Source organism: Penicillium alfredii (assembly GCF_028826965.1).
Source record: "Penicillium alfredii strain IBT 34128 chromosome Unknown utg000007l_segment0_segment0, whole genome shotgun sequence".
NCBI lineage: Eukaryota > Fungi > Ascomycota > Eurotiomycetes > Eurotiales > Aspergillaceae > Penicillium > Penicillium alfredii.
Window position 1 is genome coordinate 1,272,130 of NW_026622704.1, and position 16,174 is coordinate 1,288,303.

Here is a 16,174-nt window from a genome sequence, read left to right on the forward strand (position 1 = left end):
CCTCGCAGGCCTTGGCTGTCCCGAGCGGCCCCGACTCGACGACGAATGGCTTGCTGTCACTAACTTGACTAACCGAGATGGTGTCCATCAGCCGATGCTATTCCCGCCAACTTCCCCATGAAGAGCTTGCATGGAACATCCAACCGGCGAATGAACTTGCTTGTCTGTCCGCATGTCTTCCCTGGGAATCTGACGGGCTTGCTTCGATTGTTACCATGCCTTCCGCGTTGCCGATGCGTGTCCTTCCCTAGTCTTGCCCTGGCGTGCTCCTTGTTCCCCCCTCTGGGCTCTGGGTTCCATGGAGTCGTTCCCATATTACTGTGGTTTTATTGCATCGAGACGAGAATAGTCCTCTTTTTTGAGATTATCTGTCTCTGATGTTCAACCAGGGCATGGGAAAAGATAGGAAGGCTACCCAATGGCAGGGGGGCGAAAGAAAGGAGAAACCGTAGGCGATGCCTTTGCGGAAGATGGATTCCCCTGGTCGCTTTGCTGTTTGTGACCTTCTCCTCGTGCATTCCGTTCCACTTGAAGCCGGTGAAATCAGCCCAGGCAACGCACGCTCCGGCTGAACACCGGCACGTCTGGGATCTCCTCTGTCAGGCCCGCGCAGGCCTCCGTGATGCGAGGGCATCCCCTAAGGGTTGGTTATATAGATAGCTGTCTCCGTGGGGAGGTTGTCCTCGTGAATCAAGTGTCTGGGTTCTTGCTGTCGTTTGCTTCCTACGCTATGTCCCTTCAATTCCCTGGACTGCAAGTTATGGCCTCCATTTGATTGAAAGAATAAAGCCCTGTCCTTCGCCTCTGCGAGACCGTTTGGGGTGGCGTGAGATATTGCAATTCATTCTTTACACCCCCAGGTATCTGTTTTCTACGTCTTATGTGACCACAGCCTCTTTGCTTCCCTGATCCCGGGAGTATATTTTTAAATCCCCTTTGATTTCTTCCCTTTCGACAGACTTTTCGGGTCGTCTGCCAGGGCTCCAGACCCTAGCAGCGTCAATGTATGTCATCGACACTGGCGGATCCGTATCGAGCCCTAACGACCCCTTATCCTCATCATGCCAACGGCAAAGCCGTTGACAATGATGATCTGATCGCCTACGGTGCGCCTCAATCGTTGCGTTCGGATAGGGCGACCGATATTCACTTTCACTCTGATAACCACCCCCAGTCATCCTTTGGTTGCAATCCACAAGCCAGAGTAGCGAGAATTTCCCACTCTCCATCAACCGTACACCACGACCCTCAATCAGCCTATATCGCATCTAACCGACTTCCCCGCCAGCTTCCCGCCCATTACAGTGCTCACGGGTACTCCCCACCGCAAGACAGCCGGAAGCAAGCTCGGTCCGAGGAGCATGAAGACGACGACAGCCGTGAATTGAATCACAACATGGGAATCCGCCAGAACATGCACGCTCTCCCCATGGACGGGCCCGGGCCGGCTGCGTCTCCCGACATGCTGTTCCCCGTGTACAGCGACCCGTCGCCGTCGCATGCGCCTTCGACACACAAGTTTGCTTCGCCAACCTCCTTCCCTCTCCCCCAACACCATCACCACCATCGCCTACCTTCACACGCGTCGCTGCAGACTGGTCATGTCCATGGCTCTGCGTCACCCCCTTTACCAATCGGCCCTCCCAGTGTCGTGGGCCAGCCGGGAATGCCCGATCCTGCGCCTCGGCCTCGAGGCCCTAAACTCAAGTTCACACCGGAGGACGATGCGCTCCTTGTAGAACTCAAGGAGAATAAAAACCTGACCTGGAAGCAGATTGCTGACTTTTTCCCGGGCCGGACGAGCGGGACGCTACAGGTCCGCTACTGTACTAAGCTTAAGGCCAAGGATGTGATCTGGAACGATGACATGGTACGTGTATGCTGCTTAAAACATGTACTTTGATTTCCCCTGTATCTCTTCTATGGGAGGTCAATAATTACATCAATGCTGACGGATAGCATAGTTGCAACGGCTGCAGCGGGCGATGGAGGAGTATGAAAAGGACCGCTGGCGGATTATTGCGGGCAAGGTTGGGCATGGATTTACCCCGGCAGCATGCCGGGAGCGAGCCTTGAACATGGGATGATGCGTGTAGTACAGATAGAGTCTGGGAGAGCATGCAGCTGCTTTTATAGATCGTCCGACCATGATCGATAAACAATGATACCCTAAGCCCTAAGCTCCCCAAAACAGACATTCTGCGCCCCTGGTCTCAATGACCCACCGTATCAGCTCCCCCCAATCAGCGCTGACTCATCTCCAATACCATCAACCAATCAGAGGCTCTCGGGCCAAAGCGGCTTCAAACTCGCCAACCTCGCCCAAACTCCCTCCCTCATTCAATCTCGTCCTCCTGCCCTCCACTCATCCTGCACCCCTCGCAATACAGGACAATGTTCCTCCAGCGTACCGCTTCCGCCCTTGCGAGGCGCTCTCCCGCCCGCGCCTTCACTCTCGCTCAGCGCCCGTTCTCCTCGTCCATCGTTCGCAGTACGTGAATCCCCATGGCATGATCCAACACCGACATCGTCCTCGGCCAATTGTCCCCCCGCCCCCAGTTCAATTGCGCCCGATTTACTTCTTCCAGCAATCGGACCTGCATAAACTGTATCTGATCACCAGCTAACGCGAAATTGTGACCCTCGACAGGCAACGAGAAGAAGTGGGCCCCCAAGGATGAGGGCAAGATCCTGTCGTTCGACGGTTCGTACAACCCGCGATACCACCACCAATTGACTTGTTCGTGTCCTTATCAGCGGGAGGAGGACCGACTCTGTGATCTCGAGAGTCATACAAATACCATTGAGCTGCGTGCGACCTGGGAAGACTAGAGAGATTGCGGAACCTTTTCCCCCGACGGGCCACACGCAAGGCAATTGGTGTCGGATTTTTGTCCACGAAACATACCACTGACTTTTCCGTCTTTGATTGTCTCCAGAGATCAAGTCTGAGGAGGACCTGATTCCCCCGGGTGGCAAGCCCGGCAACATCCCCACCGACTTCAACCAGGCCACCGGTCTCGAGCGTCTGGAGCTCATCGGAAAGATGCAGGGCATCGACATTTTCGACATGCGGCCCCTGGATGCCTCCCGAAAGGGTATGTGTAATACTTCGCGTCGAATCTCAGTGATAGGCAGCTGATCACGGTTTATTACATCCAGGAACTATTGAGGACCCCATCATCGTCAACGGCGCCGGTGACGAGCAGTACGCTGGTTGCACTGGCTTCCCCGCAGACTCCCACCACGTCAACTGGCTGACGGTACGCCTGCTCAACCCCGCGTTAATTGTTTACACACCACACGGATACTGGTACTGATTCTATCTATCCAGGTGTCCCGGGAGCGCCCCCTTGAGCGTTGCAACGAGTGCGGCAACGTCGTCAAGCTGAACTATATTGGTCCTGAGGAGGACCCTCACGCCCGTACGTTTTGGACTGTCTCTTCGCGCTACTAATTAAATTGTTGAACTAACCCTTACCTTCTTTCAAATTAGACGACCACGACCACGGCCACGGCCACCACCACCCTCCCCACGTCGAGCCCAAGACCTTTGCCGATTACGTCAAGCCCGATTACTGGTACCGGTAAATCCGGAGTTTCTTGTTTGTTCGCAAGTTGTGGCATAGATATGAAGCTGTGTTGTGTGTATCTTGTCTGTCACCGTTGACTCGTCCGTCTCTTTTGTAGAATAGTTCTCAGTGGATGAAAATGAGAGTACCGGGGTTTTCTTAATTATATGTTTTGAGCATCTCATTTGATCTACAGTATCTCTTCCATCGTATTCCTTTCCATCTGTATAGAGCTATAGCAACTGAATTCGTTGCATGCATGATATCTGACATGTATCCACTATTACCCCCAATAACACCCGTGGACATGTTCAAGCTACTATTCTCGTCTTTCTTCCTGTTGGCGGATAGGACTCTTCTGCCGATGCTCTTCGACCTTCTAATCCTCACTTTCGGATCATACATTGTCGAAATCTACCATTGGTTTGTTAGGTGCATATATAAACGGGTTGAAATCAACCACCAGTCCACTATCTACGTGAATAGGATGATTGAATTCTAGAGGGAGGGCGTTGGGGGGCGGGTGCTGATGCGGACCAGGGCCCGTGGACTAGTGTGAGCACGAGGAATGGGGGTTGGTGGAAATGAGACGCTTGGAATTGGTAAATGTGATGGACTTTTCATTTTTCTTGGTAAGGTAGATAGCTATTTGAATCACAGCTCTCCCCTCTCCGCCGCGTTGGCCCAAATAAGCGTTGAATGCTTAATATACCCATAAATGCAACGTCTCGAGCAAGTTGAGCAGGCAATGCTTCGGGGCTTTGGAATAATAAACTCAATGACTCAACCCTGCAATCAGGGGGTTTTGCAGCAGAACAGCAAATAGATCGAACTAGCAACTAGCGGCCCAAAAAGCGAAGCTCCAGATATCGCAAGGGCGGGTAAGTCACCGCGGCCCAGGAGAACCCGACATAATTGCCCATCTAAACACGAATATGTCAGCCCAACCACAGTTCATAGTATCTCACTGAGACAGGAACATCTTTAACTTACATCGGCGCCATAATCGCCCACCAGCTTCGCGATGGGCCCGATATACCATACCTGGGCCATACAGAGGACAGCCCCAACCCAGCCAACGACAAAAGCGATGAAGCCCGCAATGCCGACAGGAAGCTTGGAGGGGTCACGCCACGCGCTCCAGTTGTATCCACTTCGAAAGCGGAAGATAAGCCACTCTTCCAGTATGATGGCAAACCAGATAGCAACCCAGTAGCCCATTAGGGCGAGGAAATTGGTGAAGATTTCGGAGAGATTGCTGCGGCCGACCAAGGCGCAGACGGTGTAGATAATCACTCCGACGGTATTCCAGATCACGCGGGGCACTTTTTCCGCGTAGCGGCCCAGGATCTGGAAGTCGACGCCGGATGAGTAGGTGGGCGCAATGGTATTGGCGATCAATCCCAGCGCTACTACGACGGAGCAGAATTTGCCGAAGCCGTGAAGTGGTCCGAATCCCTCGACGATCAAGGCGCCTTGGCCGCGCGTGTACGCTGCCGAATACTCCGGGTAAGCGGTGATCCCAGAGGCGAGGCCAATTCCGGAAAGGAAAGCCATGGTGAAGGAGAACAGGAGGCCAGTGAGAGTGAGGGAGAAAATAGTCACTCGCGAAGTGTGCTCGGGGTAATAGACGAAGAAGTCGGCGGCCAGAGGCGCATAGGTGATTGCTGCACTCAGACAAAGAGAGAAGAACGACAGCCTGTGTCACAAGAGCATTAGAAATATGCCTGAATTCTGCTATTCCATTCGAGACCAACCTGTTACCGGCTACCGTCCGTGAATCACCCTGAGAGGGTGTGGTCAAGTCGAACTTCGAGGACGATACCCCAAAGAGAATACAGACCACAATCAACTGGGGCAGGAATGCAAATCTGATATTTTCGGTCAGCAACACCATTGACAACAGCAATCCACTTAGAGACTAACCGTTCATAGTAGTGGAAGACCTGGATGCCGAACGTAGCTACCACCCAACTGATGATCGCGATGATGACAATGCCTAAGACGAGTGTCAATAAGTGTATCTCTCGATAGATTCAACAGTGCTCTTTCACATACCCACAGCTACGGACATTCCCCCAGGGGACACGGCTGACAAGATCTGACCTCCCACGACGCAATCAATCAGACAATATCCAATCATTTGGATAAGATTTAGTAGGACTACGATCTTGCTGGGCCACCACCCCATGGAATACCGTCCGAATGCCTCCATATCAATTAGTCTCCGGCATAAAAAAAAACCAGATGTGAGATGACACCCACCATGGTCCGAATCCCCGAAATAGGACCCCAGGTAGCCATCCACGAGGCCACCAGCGCACCACCAAAGGCACCAAAGACAGCACACAGCGCCGAGTCCCGGAAGCTAAGCGCATACACGGCAGGGCCGAGCATACCCAGCGTAATATTGTTGGCAGCGAGATTGATTGACACCCACAGCAAAAAGGCCTGCAGGTACGACACCCACGACAGGCGCTTCATGCGCTCGTCCTCGGCAACCCGTTCAATGCCACGCGCCTCCAGATTGTACTCGACCAGCTGCTGCTCGAACGCTCTGAGCAGTGAGCCCAATCGCGATCCAATCGGATTGCGGGTTGACGACTCTTGCCCCGAATAGTACGCATCGTGTTTATTCCCCAAATTGCCTGGTTGCTCGGAGGGTTGCAATGCTGGATCTTCCTTGTTGGAGCGCACCGCTAGAGTGGCGATCTCGTTTTCCGAAGCCATGCTGCAGATTTGTCAGTCTTGTCCAATATGTCATCGGATTGAAAAAAAAAAAGGAGAAGAAAAAGCGCGCATGAGTCCTTTCGCTGGAATTATCCAGATCAAGTTCAACCGTATGATCTCAGAACGACAACGGAGTTGTCGAACACCGGTCTTCATGCAGACGGTTTACCCTAGATACCTTGATCACGAGACAAAACCACGCTACTCGTCTTCATGATAGCCGTCCCTCGGAGGTGAGAAGGGATCTGTACTGGAGCAGCGGAGAATGTGTCACAGTCCGGAAAGTCACACTGAAGCCAAAAAAAAAAAGACAGGCCTCGTTAGCTGAGGGGCCTGGAGGATATTGGAGAGCAGTGATTGAAGAAATTCACCTGATGAGATTCGCAAATGCAAGGCGATTCAGATCAATGCAGCGGAGGCGGAGATTTTTTTTCTCTCGATGAAGTGTGGAGGCAAAGGATGTCTTACCGCGGGGGAAAAAGGATCGGCCGTGATCGGTGGTTTTCCGACTCAAACCATGTGATGCATCGACAGGTCTACAATACTTTTCCACCGAAAACAACGTGGGAATCATATGTAGTCGAGAAAATAGATAAAATAAAGAACCCCCCCCCCCCCCCTTTACTGAACCCAGGAGTGGCGTAACGCCTTGCCACAAAGCAGATTGCGGTAGAAGACACACAGCAAAGACAAGATGAAAATCATAGGAGACCAGATCACTAAACTCCACCTGTAAAAATCAAAGACCCCCGACGGCCATTGATGGTACTTGCATCGCTATGGAATCGCAGGATTCGGGGGAATGCCAAATTCATAAAAGATGCATGGAAAATCATCACTTCATCAGTGGTCATCGAGCCCTCAGAGATTCTTGAAGTGCTCTTTGGCATACTGCTCGCACGCCTGCCGACTGTCAGTCGAGATGCACGCCATGTTGCCCATGAACTAACTCACCTTCGCAGGCTTGCCGACTTTCTGCCCAATGACCTTCCACTTATTGGCCTCGTACTCCTTGATGGCTTCGCGAAGCTTGGCGGACTATATCGATGTTAGTGGACATAGCCAGGGGTATAAGGATCAAGATATCATACCTCATCCTCGGCAAATTCGGCATAGTGCATGTCCTGCGCGCAATGTCAGTGAGATCAGCATAGCCCGCGAACCGCCATCGAACCATACCTTATACCAGTGTTTCTTCACGCTGCCTTCGGTTCGAGTAGGGAAGGTCTGAAAGGGGCGAAAAGAAAAGCAGAGTTAGCGATGGCTTCAGCTAAGCACCACATGGATGCGCACCTTTGCGATCTCACTCCAACTACGACCCGCGTCGCGCATTGTTTTCAATCTCTGTTCCTCCTCGGCCGTCCATGGGGTATTGGTCCTTCCCTTCTTCTTGGGCGTGGATTCAACGGCACCGGGAATGGCACCCGGGTCGCCCTCGATCGCACCACCCGCAGGGGTCATCGGCGCAGCCATCATGGTGGAAGATCCGGTCGCGGGCGAAGGCGGCCGTTTGCGCGACGCCGTCGCGGGCTGGGGAGGGGGTATTGGAGCGGTAGGGATCGGAATGCCTTCAAACGTTGGCACGCGATGGAAGGGATGGACTTGTTGTTGCGCGAGAAGATGCGGCGGGGCGCTGGTGGTCGCCGAGGTCTTGATTCGTTTAGAAGTCGGGGGGGGAACTGAACCAGTCCAAGTCAGCAAGATCAAGCAGAAGACACGAAACAAAGAAACAGTGATATGTGTGTAAAGCGTGCGATGAAAACAGAGCATGACGAAGCGCGACCCTCGAATTCCAACCCCAGGTCTCCCTCCCGTTGGCAGACGGAGATCATAGACGAGGAACTTACGACATGGTGAAAGACACGCGTAGTTTTCAATCACACTGTGCCGATTCATCTGTACATACACAAAAGGCCGCGTCGGGGGGTTAGCAGATCTGCTACTGGCGCGCCTTGGGTCAACTCTAGGGAAGGTGGGCTTTCGTTACACTAACGATGACACAGGCGCCAGGCAGAACCAGAGCAGGAAGGGGAGAAATAGAAGAAATAGGAAATGTGAGTGCGCGACCAGTCCAGACACTCCGGGAGTAGCTCCTGTGGGGGAAGACGGTGGAGTCAGGACAAGAGAGGGAGGTGAGCTCACAGGTCAAAATCGCATGGTCGAAGAGTCGAATCGGGGACCTCGAATTCTTCCGAATACGGGGAGAACATGAGGCTGGAGGGGTGGTGGACAAGATGAAAGAAAGAGAAGCGCGCGAGAGACGTAGAGGAATGAAGGAGAGAGAAAGGGAACGATGGGAGCGGGGATGGAGTCACCTCATATCACATCGGGAATTGAACGAGCCCTCCATATTAATAGCACTTCCCCCTCAACTCCCCTTCATTTTTGTTTTGATGGGGGTTAAAGGTTTATTTGTCTGGCGTTTTGATTTCTTTTTTAATGATTTCTTTCTTTCTGTTCCTCAATCTCTTTTCGATGCCTTCATTTTGCTATGAGCTCGGTGCCTTGAACCTCTCTCTCGCGACCTCGTGGGGCTGTCAACGCCAAACAAAAATTAAGGTACCTCAGTACAAGAGAATGACGATGATAATGACTCAAATACACCCTCCAACCCTCTCCTCTCTCGATCTCCGGTGCATTCCACCGTTCTTCCCGAGCCTAGGAACCGATGCCGGAAGGCCCTGTCACAAATGGCTCGTGCTGCGTTCCAATTCGGCGACGCGATGCAGACGCAGGATGGACACGTCCCGCAGCTTCCATGAGACATTTAGGCCGAAGCGCGAGTGGCCTGGTCCAGAGTCCGGTGACCCGGCGAGATCTCACAACCCGTGCGAGGATGACAAGCCAGCGCACCCAATTACCAGCGAATGATGCGCCGGAGGCTCTGGTTCATTGCAAAGACATCCAATCGCCCAAAGCAATACACACGATTTGGTCAATGCCAGATCCAGCGCAGGGAGAAAACTGACCGTCCAACCCGAGACGGGACAGGCTAGATCAGCCACAGGAGGGTCTCGCATGAAGCCACCAGTCTTTCTCCCCCTCTTCGTCATCCTTGGTCAAGGAAATGGGAGGAATTTGTCGATCTGGATGTTGTCATTCCCGACCTATCGGTGCGCGAGATCTGGTCCGGGTCTGCTCGATCGATACAAACAGCCTCTCAAGATTCGGCATATTTTTTGTCTCACGCACAACCCTGTCAGATCTGATCTGTGGTAGGGTGGCTTAGTTGTGAAGCTGATAAGATCTCAGACATATTTGGCACCATGCTGTCGTGTTCGAGGACGATCAGGGATCGTGCAGTCTCGAAATAATGACACGCCAAAATAAATCAAGCCTGTCCACGGGTCCCGGTGTGGCCATTACTGACTTATCCAGGATACCTCACGGGCTATTGGTGTCGGTTCTGTTCTACAGCCCAATCAAAGACACATCAATATGATTCCTTCGGTATATTTTTTTTCACAAGCCATAGATTTTTGATAGCAGAGGCCAGTATCTGAGGGTCTGGCGGTGATTTTCACCTCGCCAATTCCACCTAACGTGATAATATCATCCTCGGTTCAAATGATCCTGTCAACTGGAACTATCATATTGCATGTCAGCTGCCTATCAGTATCGTGGCCCTGGTATTTACTTGCAGCAGAATATACACCACCAGAGCATAAATATGATTTCTTCAGTATATGATTTTCGCAGTGTGCTTACTGAAATCTTCAAGTCAGTGCCAGAGTCTAAGAAAGCTCCCAGATAAGTTTTTCTTTTTTTCATGAGTGCTCAAGTGTTTTGGCATATTAAAAATGTAGATGTTTTATCCCCACCTACCGAGTACCGGTGTTGATATATACATCGGCAGTTCTGCCCTAGGTGCCGCCCAAACATTCCCCAGACGAAATCACTGAACCTGTTAGCAACCCATAATAAACCCAAAAACAGAAAACTAACATGAAGCACACAATCCAGGAATTTATGTATTGATTGTAAAGCTCCCTCGAGTCCACCGCTTTGTGCTGTTGACGTCAGCCATCACGTGAGGACACGCGCATGTGGAGTGCTGTCAACTCGCAATGAAGGAGACCCCCTCACAATTCGTGCGCCCGACTCATCTTCTCGAGTCTATACCCAGACACGAGCTCACCATAAGCTCCTTGAGATTGGACTTCATTAGCTATACATTGACCGGGATCACCTATGGTAACCGAAAGGGTGCCAACCCTCGCCCTACGTATAAACCGTTCCCCATCTTCTCCGCACGCATCACCTTTACTTCCCTTCCCCCCGATCGGACAGCACCCCGAGCAGGATGTCGTGGAATGTCTTTCGTATCCTAGCCGATACATCTCATCTCAGCTCGATCTGCATCTTAACATGGGCAATTCATAAGAACAGGAGCGCAGAGGGTAGGTCTCACCCATCTGATGGGGGTGGCTGGAACTACAGTACTGAACATTCAAGTGCTGACAGCTCTTCTCAATTAGGTGTCTCGCTCCTCACGCAGATCCTCTATGGCGTGGTGTATGTTACCCGCTATCTGGATTTATTTCGAGGTTCCTCGTGGTCGTTGGGCGGACCCAATCCATGGCTGAAGCTGTGGAACCTGTGCTTCAAGATCTTCTACCTCGTCTCATCATCCTACGTGATTTTCATCATGATGAAGGTGTTTCCGCGGACGAGGGAGAGGGAACGAGCATGGAAAATTGGGTTGTGGTCTGTGGCCGGATCAGTGGTGCTGGCACCCTTTGTGATTCTGGTTTTTGAGGGCGGCTTTCCGAGTCTATGGTTTCTGGAGGTGAGTTTGTAGACATTGGTATATTCCGCTTACCAATCAGGTACAGTCGCTAATCGTACCATACACAGCTCTGTTGGGCTTTTTCTATCATTCTCGAGGCCGTATGTGTTCTGCCGCAGCTTCTGCTCTTGCGCCAGACGACCGTCCCAACGGTAATTGACTCATACTATCTCCTTGCGCTGGGCTCATACCGGGCATTTTATATTCTCAACTGGCTGGTCCGGGGATTCGGGAGTGATATGTTCTGGGACCCCGTGGCGCTCGTGTTCGGGATTATCCAAACCGCCTTTTACGTCGACTTTGCCTGGGTCTACTACTCGCGCCAACGGGTCAAGCTCCGCAACGGGGGCGTAGTGGACTCGGAAGATTATAGTAAGAGCTGGCTCGTGAACCGCGTGATGAACTTCCGGGCGTCGCGGACCTCAGCAGACGAGGAGCAGAATCTCCGGGACGAGGAAGACGGAGACTCGGGTCGGCCGACTCATAATCGGTGGGGCGCTCGAGGAGTCTCGATCGCAGCCGATGACACCCTGGAGGATCATGGTCGCACCATGGGGCAATCTCGGGATGACAGCGACGATGAGTTTTGACGGGGATTGAATAGTCATTCTTCTGGGGCACGAAACCAACACATACACGCAGTGATCGCCACGGACGTTGACCGGGCTCTCGGTGGAGATTTGGGATTTTGTTTATTCTCAATTTTACTTTTAAGCTTCCGTCTCCTATGTGGATCGTCTTTATTCTTTTATTTTTATTTTTGGCCCGACAGAGCACCCGTCGAAGGATTCGAAAAAAAAACGAGCCGGGGGGACCACATTACCCAGATGGGGTAATGGTTGAGAACCCCGAGGTTATAGTTCACCCCCGGAGCAGTGAGGTCATGAAGTAATAAAGTAATAAAGTAATGAAGTGGATGGCGGTCATATTGTCTGGGGTGGAACGCCAAGCCCCGTTTCACAAGAGCATTGACCAGCCCCCAAATCCTGCTAGGCGAGTGAAGGATACTGAATCCAGTCGTATGACCCGAAAGAAGTAGCCCGTTTGGTGGGGGCGAGTGGAATTTCTATTTGGCTGGGCTAAAATTGGGATGCTTGTGCATTTTCCAAGTTCTGAAGCTTTTTCGACGATCTTCCTTTAGTAGGAAGCTGGATCCCCTGATTCCTTCACTCCTTCGGGAGTGTATGGCCCTAGAGGTTAATGTCGTACACATGGAATGCTCCATACGGTGGTTTAGCTATACGATGGAGCCAATCCTATTCTGTTTTTAATTGATTTTTGATCTGATAGCCTGGATTAACAATTCACTTTTCAACCTTGGAATATGAAGATTCTCTTTACTTTTCTTTCTACTCAAATGGCATTCTGGACGTAATGGATAGATAACGGTGGATAGATTATCAATGTGCTCAGCCTCATAAAAAAATATGAATTGAATTATAGAATGCAAATCAAGAATTTATAATCAAGAATAATGAAAGACAGGGATCTAACCTGGGCGCTTGATTAGCCCAGCGTGGACCAGTCCGAGTGGAAGAACCACCGCGCGGGTAACACAATTCCCTCAGCCTCACCACGCGAGCAGGCATATCCAGTCACATCCCGCTGTTGGGGGACAGATTTACCTTCAAGGATTGCCATCCCTGGTCATTTCCATTCAGATGGGAGGGGAAAAAATACAAATACGAAAAAAAAAGCCATATGGATGATTTGAGATTGTGGATACTAGATCTATGAATCTTTGAATAACTAGAACGTATTTGAATTTGGAATTAGCCCCAGCAGAAGCAGAATGAAACGATCGGGCAAATCTTATAAACTTGCAAGTATTGTGCAGAAGACCGCGTGGATAACAAAAGCCCTAATACCGTGGGGTCCATACTCCATGGAGCTTCCACGGAAGCCGGGTGGATCCCCCTTGTGCACTAAACTCAGGCCCCAGGGACTTTAGGCACCTCTAGGGCACTCTAGGGCCTCTGCCTGTGCACTGCCTAGCCAGCATTATGTGTTCATCAGCGCCAATCCTCTCCACCTGTCATTTGGCCCTTTTTTTTTTCACAAATGATCCACCCGACTACTCAAACCCAACGAGACCAAACCACGGGGCCTTCCCTATCAATCCCCCTCGAATGTTGCCCGTTGCCAAATACCCGAGTGGGTCACCTTGCGACCGAGTTATAATGACTTGCCTATATCAGTATGTCGAAGGCCGAGCTACTTTCCCGGGGGGATGGTATGGGGGGCATTTGGGGCCGGGCATGCGCTCATGGCCATCTGGAAAGTGTTAAGAGAGATGGGCGCTTAAATATAGGCTCTGGTTGAGCCCACTTGCAAATGGTTTCCCACGCCTCTTTTGTTTTTCACGTTCTATGCCGGCACGGCGCTTCTGAGCTTCTTTTGGTGCGCTCTGAGCCTATAGTTTAGCCCGCTCAATTGCTGTTCTTCCTTACGCGCAAAGATATCCCCGGTGTTATCGCCCACAGCCCGAGTATACCTCGCTACTCTATTGACTGAATTACTCCCCCCCCCTCTTTCTTTCCCCTCCGGCAAGATCTATAAGAATCGTTGTTGGGTCTGCGAATCATCCATCTCAAAATCTGAATTCTCACCTTTGATCTTCACCTTTTTCTTTGATTGTTGAGGTTGATATACAAAGTTATCTCGAAAAATCCGCCATCCTCACTGCAAATCCCCTTTTACTTCTCCACCGAGTTTCAACCTGTGTTTCACCTTTTGCCACATTGGCACTTATTCCAATCAGGGCACGCAGTGAGAAAACACTCTCAAGGAGTTCAGAATGTCTGTCTCGAGATCAACCAGGCATATCCCGCTGCCCCAGGACCAGCAAATCCCGGAGTACTATCAGAGCATGCCAGGCCAATGGTCTGAACTAGACACGGTATGTATTTCCCTTTGGCCTAGAAACAAAGCCATGAACCATGCCATGCCATGCCAAAATCTATACTTGCATTTCCGGTGTGATTGACTCATCCGAATAGTCCGCGTATCCATCCACCTTTGTCGGGGTCAACCACCCATACTGTACCGAGCCCATGGTTCCATCAAGCGTTCTCACCCCGACCAGTCTTCCAGACAGCTCATACCAATCGAGCCCAGCACTGGGCCAGCACTCACCCCAATGCTCGTCCCTGGAATACCAGTACGGCGTGAACGAACCACTGCCCCAACCCCAAGGCCTGGGCATCAATGTATCCTTCCCAACAGAATTCCCCCAGAGCACAGCCCCTGCCCCGGGGTACATGTACGCAGCAACCGAGGAGATGGGCTACGGCATGCACCACATCACCCCAAGCATGTCCCCTCACGCGCCCGCTCTCAAGCGCATGCGATACACGCCCCCGACGCCCTCCTCGCGCGATGCCCCCGTCAACATCATGCCGCACCCACAGGGCGTGCAGCAGATTGAACTGGAGCGCCAGCGCAGTCACGCCTCTCCGCAGCCGCATCAACGGCCGCGAGCCCGCGGCCGTGGACGCCGTGATCCTCAAGCTGAAGAAGAGGATGCGTTCGTGGAGAGGCTGCGCGAGCAGAATCTTTCCTGGCGGACTGTTCGGGAGATGTTCCGGCGCCAATTCAATAAAGATGCCTCTGAGGCCCGTCTACAGATGCGCCTTCTGCGCCGCCGTAAAGATCGGCTGGCGCGTTGGGAAGAGAATGATGTAAGTAAGTGCCATGGCGGATGGCTGTCGTTTTTTACAGTGACCGTCTATAAATTTATTGTCTGGCTGGTTTGTTAATCGTCTTTTGTGTGTTATAGGTTCAACTGCTCGTCTGCGCCCATGAGACCTGGGAAACCGAGAAATTTAGCTTCCTTGCAGAAAAGGTGAGAATCTACTCCTGGCTTTCTTTCTTCTCCTTCTCATTTTTTTTTCTTTTCATTTTCATTTTGTATCTTTTATCTGACTATTCTTTACTAGATGATTGAGCTTGGCGCCAGCAAAATGTACACCCCCGAACAGTGCAAAGCCCAGCTTCGGCTACTCGAGACCAAACAACAATGGCGAGACAGAGGGGGTACATCTCCCTCGGCCATATCTGACCCACCTCTCTCCCCTCCCAATTCCCAGAAGTGAGCCCAAAGCCAGTCCTGGGGGGGGGCGGGGATGAGGATGACCCGGCAGAGAGAGAAGCAAAAGCCGTCCGAAATTAGGGGGGCTTGTATTTCTTTTGTCAGACGACTTTCATGATTTCTACGTATATATTTTTGGGGACTTGTTTCTTTTCTTTTCTGGGATAACGGCACCTGTACATAGCGAAGGATTGGGGGGTTCCCGGTGGTTTACCATTTGGTTGGATATTTTGATTGTAATTTTACTTCTTTGTATCATCTATCATGAATACATCCAGGGATAGGGCATGGACTGATAATTCTGCTATCTGTAGATCCCTGTTGTATCCGGCTTTTTTCTACAAGGCCACGCTGTGTGGTTCTTCACCTCTAGTCTATCCGTGGAATGCCGATGCGGCGATCCTTCTTGCCCGGGCTGTTTTAGACAAACGGGGCTCTACGAGAGAAAAAGGAAGGCAAAGGATTCAAACTTCAGGACCAATCCCATGCCCGCAAAAACTGTTGGACTACCTCTTTAGTGCATGACGATCCACGGAATTAGCATCACACCGAGCCCCCGAACTCCTTGGACCTTTTTGGCGGGTTGGAAATATGGCCACCCCTTTTCTTTATTTCTTCGTTTTTGTGTATTTTTCTGTATTTGTTTCATGGTGTGGGTTGTCGAGACTTAAAAACAGAACTGGATATTCATTCCTCTTGGCATGCCAAGCCACCAACGGGCAGCTCTGGAGAATTCCAAAAATGGGGTCCCTTCGTCAGGAGACAACGTGGGAAGGTCGGTTCTATTCCAATAATGAGATAGAGAATAATTCTAATTAAAAAATGAGAGGAAAAAAAAAACAACAAAAAAAAGATAAGAAACTAAGCCAAGGATCTTCAGGTCGGGGAGTTCTAGTATGGCCTGCCCAAATAGGCAGGTGCATACTGTCGCTCGCAAGAATCTCACCAATCAGATAGACCCGTTTCAGCCCTTTCAGCCGCACTCAACGTCTT

General features: G+C 51.3%; 6 protein-coding genes across 6 annotated transcripts; 4 read left to right on the top strand and 2 right to left on the bottom strand.

Moving 5' to 3' along the window:
- Nucleotides 1-1,006: 1,006 nt before the first annotated feature.
- On the top strand, nucleotides 1,007-2,087 carry NUU61_005145 (SANT/Myb-like DNA-binding domain-containing protein; the record flags this gene model as incomplete). Its single annotated transcript, XM_056655727.1, has 2 exons — nucleotides 1,007-1,870; nucleotides 1,965-2,087. 2 exons carry the CDS (start codon nucleotides 1,007-1,009, stop codon nucleotides 2,085-2,087), a joined length of 987 nt encoding a protein of 328 aa, XP_056511340.1.
- A 307-nt stretch (nucleotides 2,088-2,394) lies between these two features.
- cox5b (cytochrome c oxidase subunit IV) lies at nucleotides 2,395-3,591 on the top strand (the record flags this gene model as incomplete). The annotated part of the gene is made up of 6 exons (XM_056655728.1): nucleotides 2,395-2,491; nucleotides 2,651-2,704; nucleotides 2,940-3,098; nucleotides 3,163-3,263; nucleotides 3,335-3,425; nucleotides 3,497-3,591. The coding sequence occupies 6 exons, from the start codon at nucleotides 2,395-2,397 to the stop codon at nucleotides 3,589-3,591; spliced, it is 597 nt and encodes a 198-aa protein (XP_056511341.1).
- Nucleotides 3,592-4,411: 820 nt separating this feature from the next.
- NUU61_005147 (purine-cytosine permease family protein) lies at nucleotides 4,412-6,302 on the bottom strand (the record flags this gene model as incomplete). Its single annotated transcript, XM_056655729.1, has 6 exons — nucleotides 4,412-4,495; nucleotides 4,566-5,271; nucleotides 5,330-5,443; nucleotides 5,499-5,571; nucleotides 5,631-5,781; nucleotides 5,838-6,302. The coding sequence occupies 6 exons, from the start codon at nucleotides 6,300-6,302 to the stop codon at nucleotides 4,412-4,414; spliced, it is 1,593 nt and encodes a 530-aa protein (XP_056511342.1).
- An 861-nt stretch (nucleotides 6,303-7,163) lies between these two features.
- Nucleotides 7,164-8,072, bottom strand: NUU61_005148 (SANT/Myb-like DNA-binding domain-containing protein; the record flags this gene model as incomplete). The annotated part of the gene is made up of 5 exons (XM_056655730.1): nucleotides 7,164-7,205; nucleotides 7,257-7,340; nucleotides 7,394-7,426; nucleotides 7,482-7,529; nucleotides 7,596-8,072. The coding sequence occupies 5 exons, from the start codon at nucleotides 8,070-8,072 to the stop codon at nucleotides 7,164-7,166; spliced, it is 684 nt and encodes a 227-aa protein (XP_056511343.1).
- A 2,533-nt stretch (nucleotides 8,073-10,605) lies between these two features.
- NUU61_005149 (ER lumen protein-retaining receptor) lies at nucleotides 10,606-11,681 on the top strand (the record flags this gene model as incomplete). Its single annotated transcript, XM_056655731.1, has 3 exons — nucleotides 10,606-10,702; nucleotides 10,781-11,091; nucleotides 11,160-11,681. 3 exons carry the CDS (start codon nucleotides 10,606-10,608, stop codon nucleotides 11,679-11,681), a joined length of 930 nt encoding a protein of 309 aa, XP_056511344.1.
- Nucleotides 11,682-13,888: 2,207 nt separating this feature from the next.
- Nucleotides 13,889-15,185, top strand: NUU61_005150 (uncharacterized protein; the record flags this gene model as incomplete). Its single annotated transcript, XM_056655732.1, has 4 exons — nucleotides 13,889-13,990; nucleotides 14,091-14,771; nucleotides 14,870-14,935; nucleotides 15,030-15,185. 4 exons carry the CDS (start codon nucleotides 13,889-13,891, stop codon nucleotides 15,183-15,185), a joined length of 1,005 nt encoding a protein of 334 aa, XP_056511345.1.
- Nucleotides 15,186-16,174: the final 989 nt, after the last annotated feature.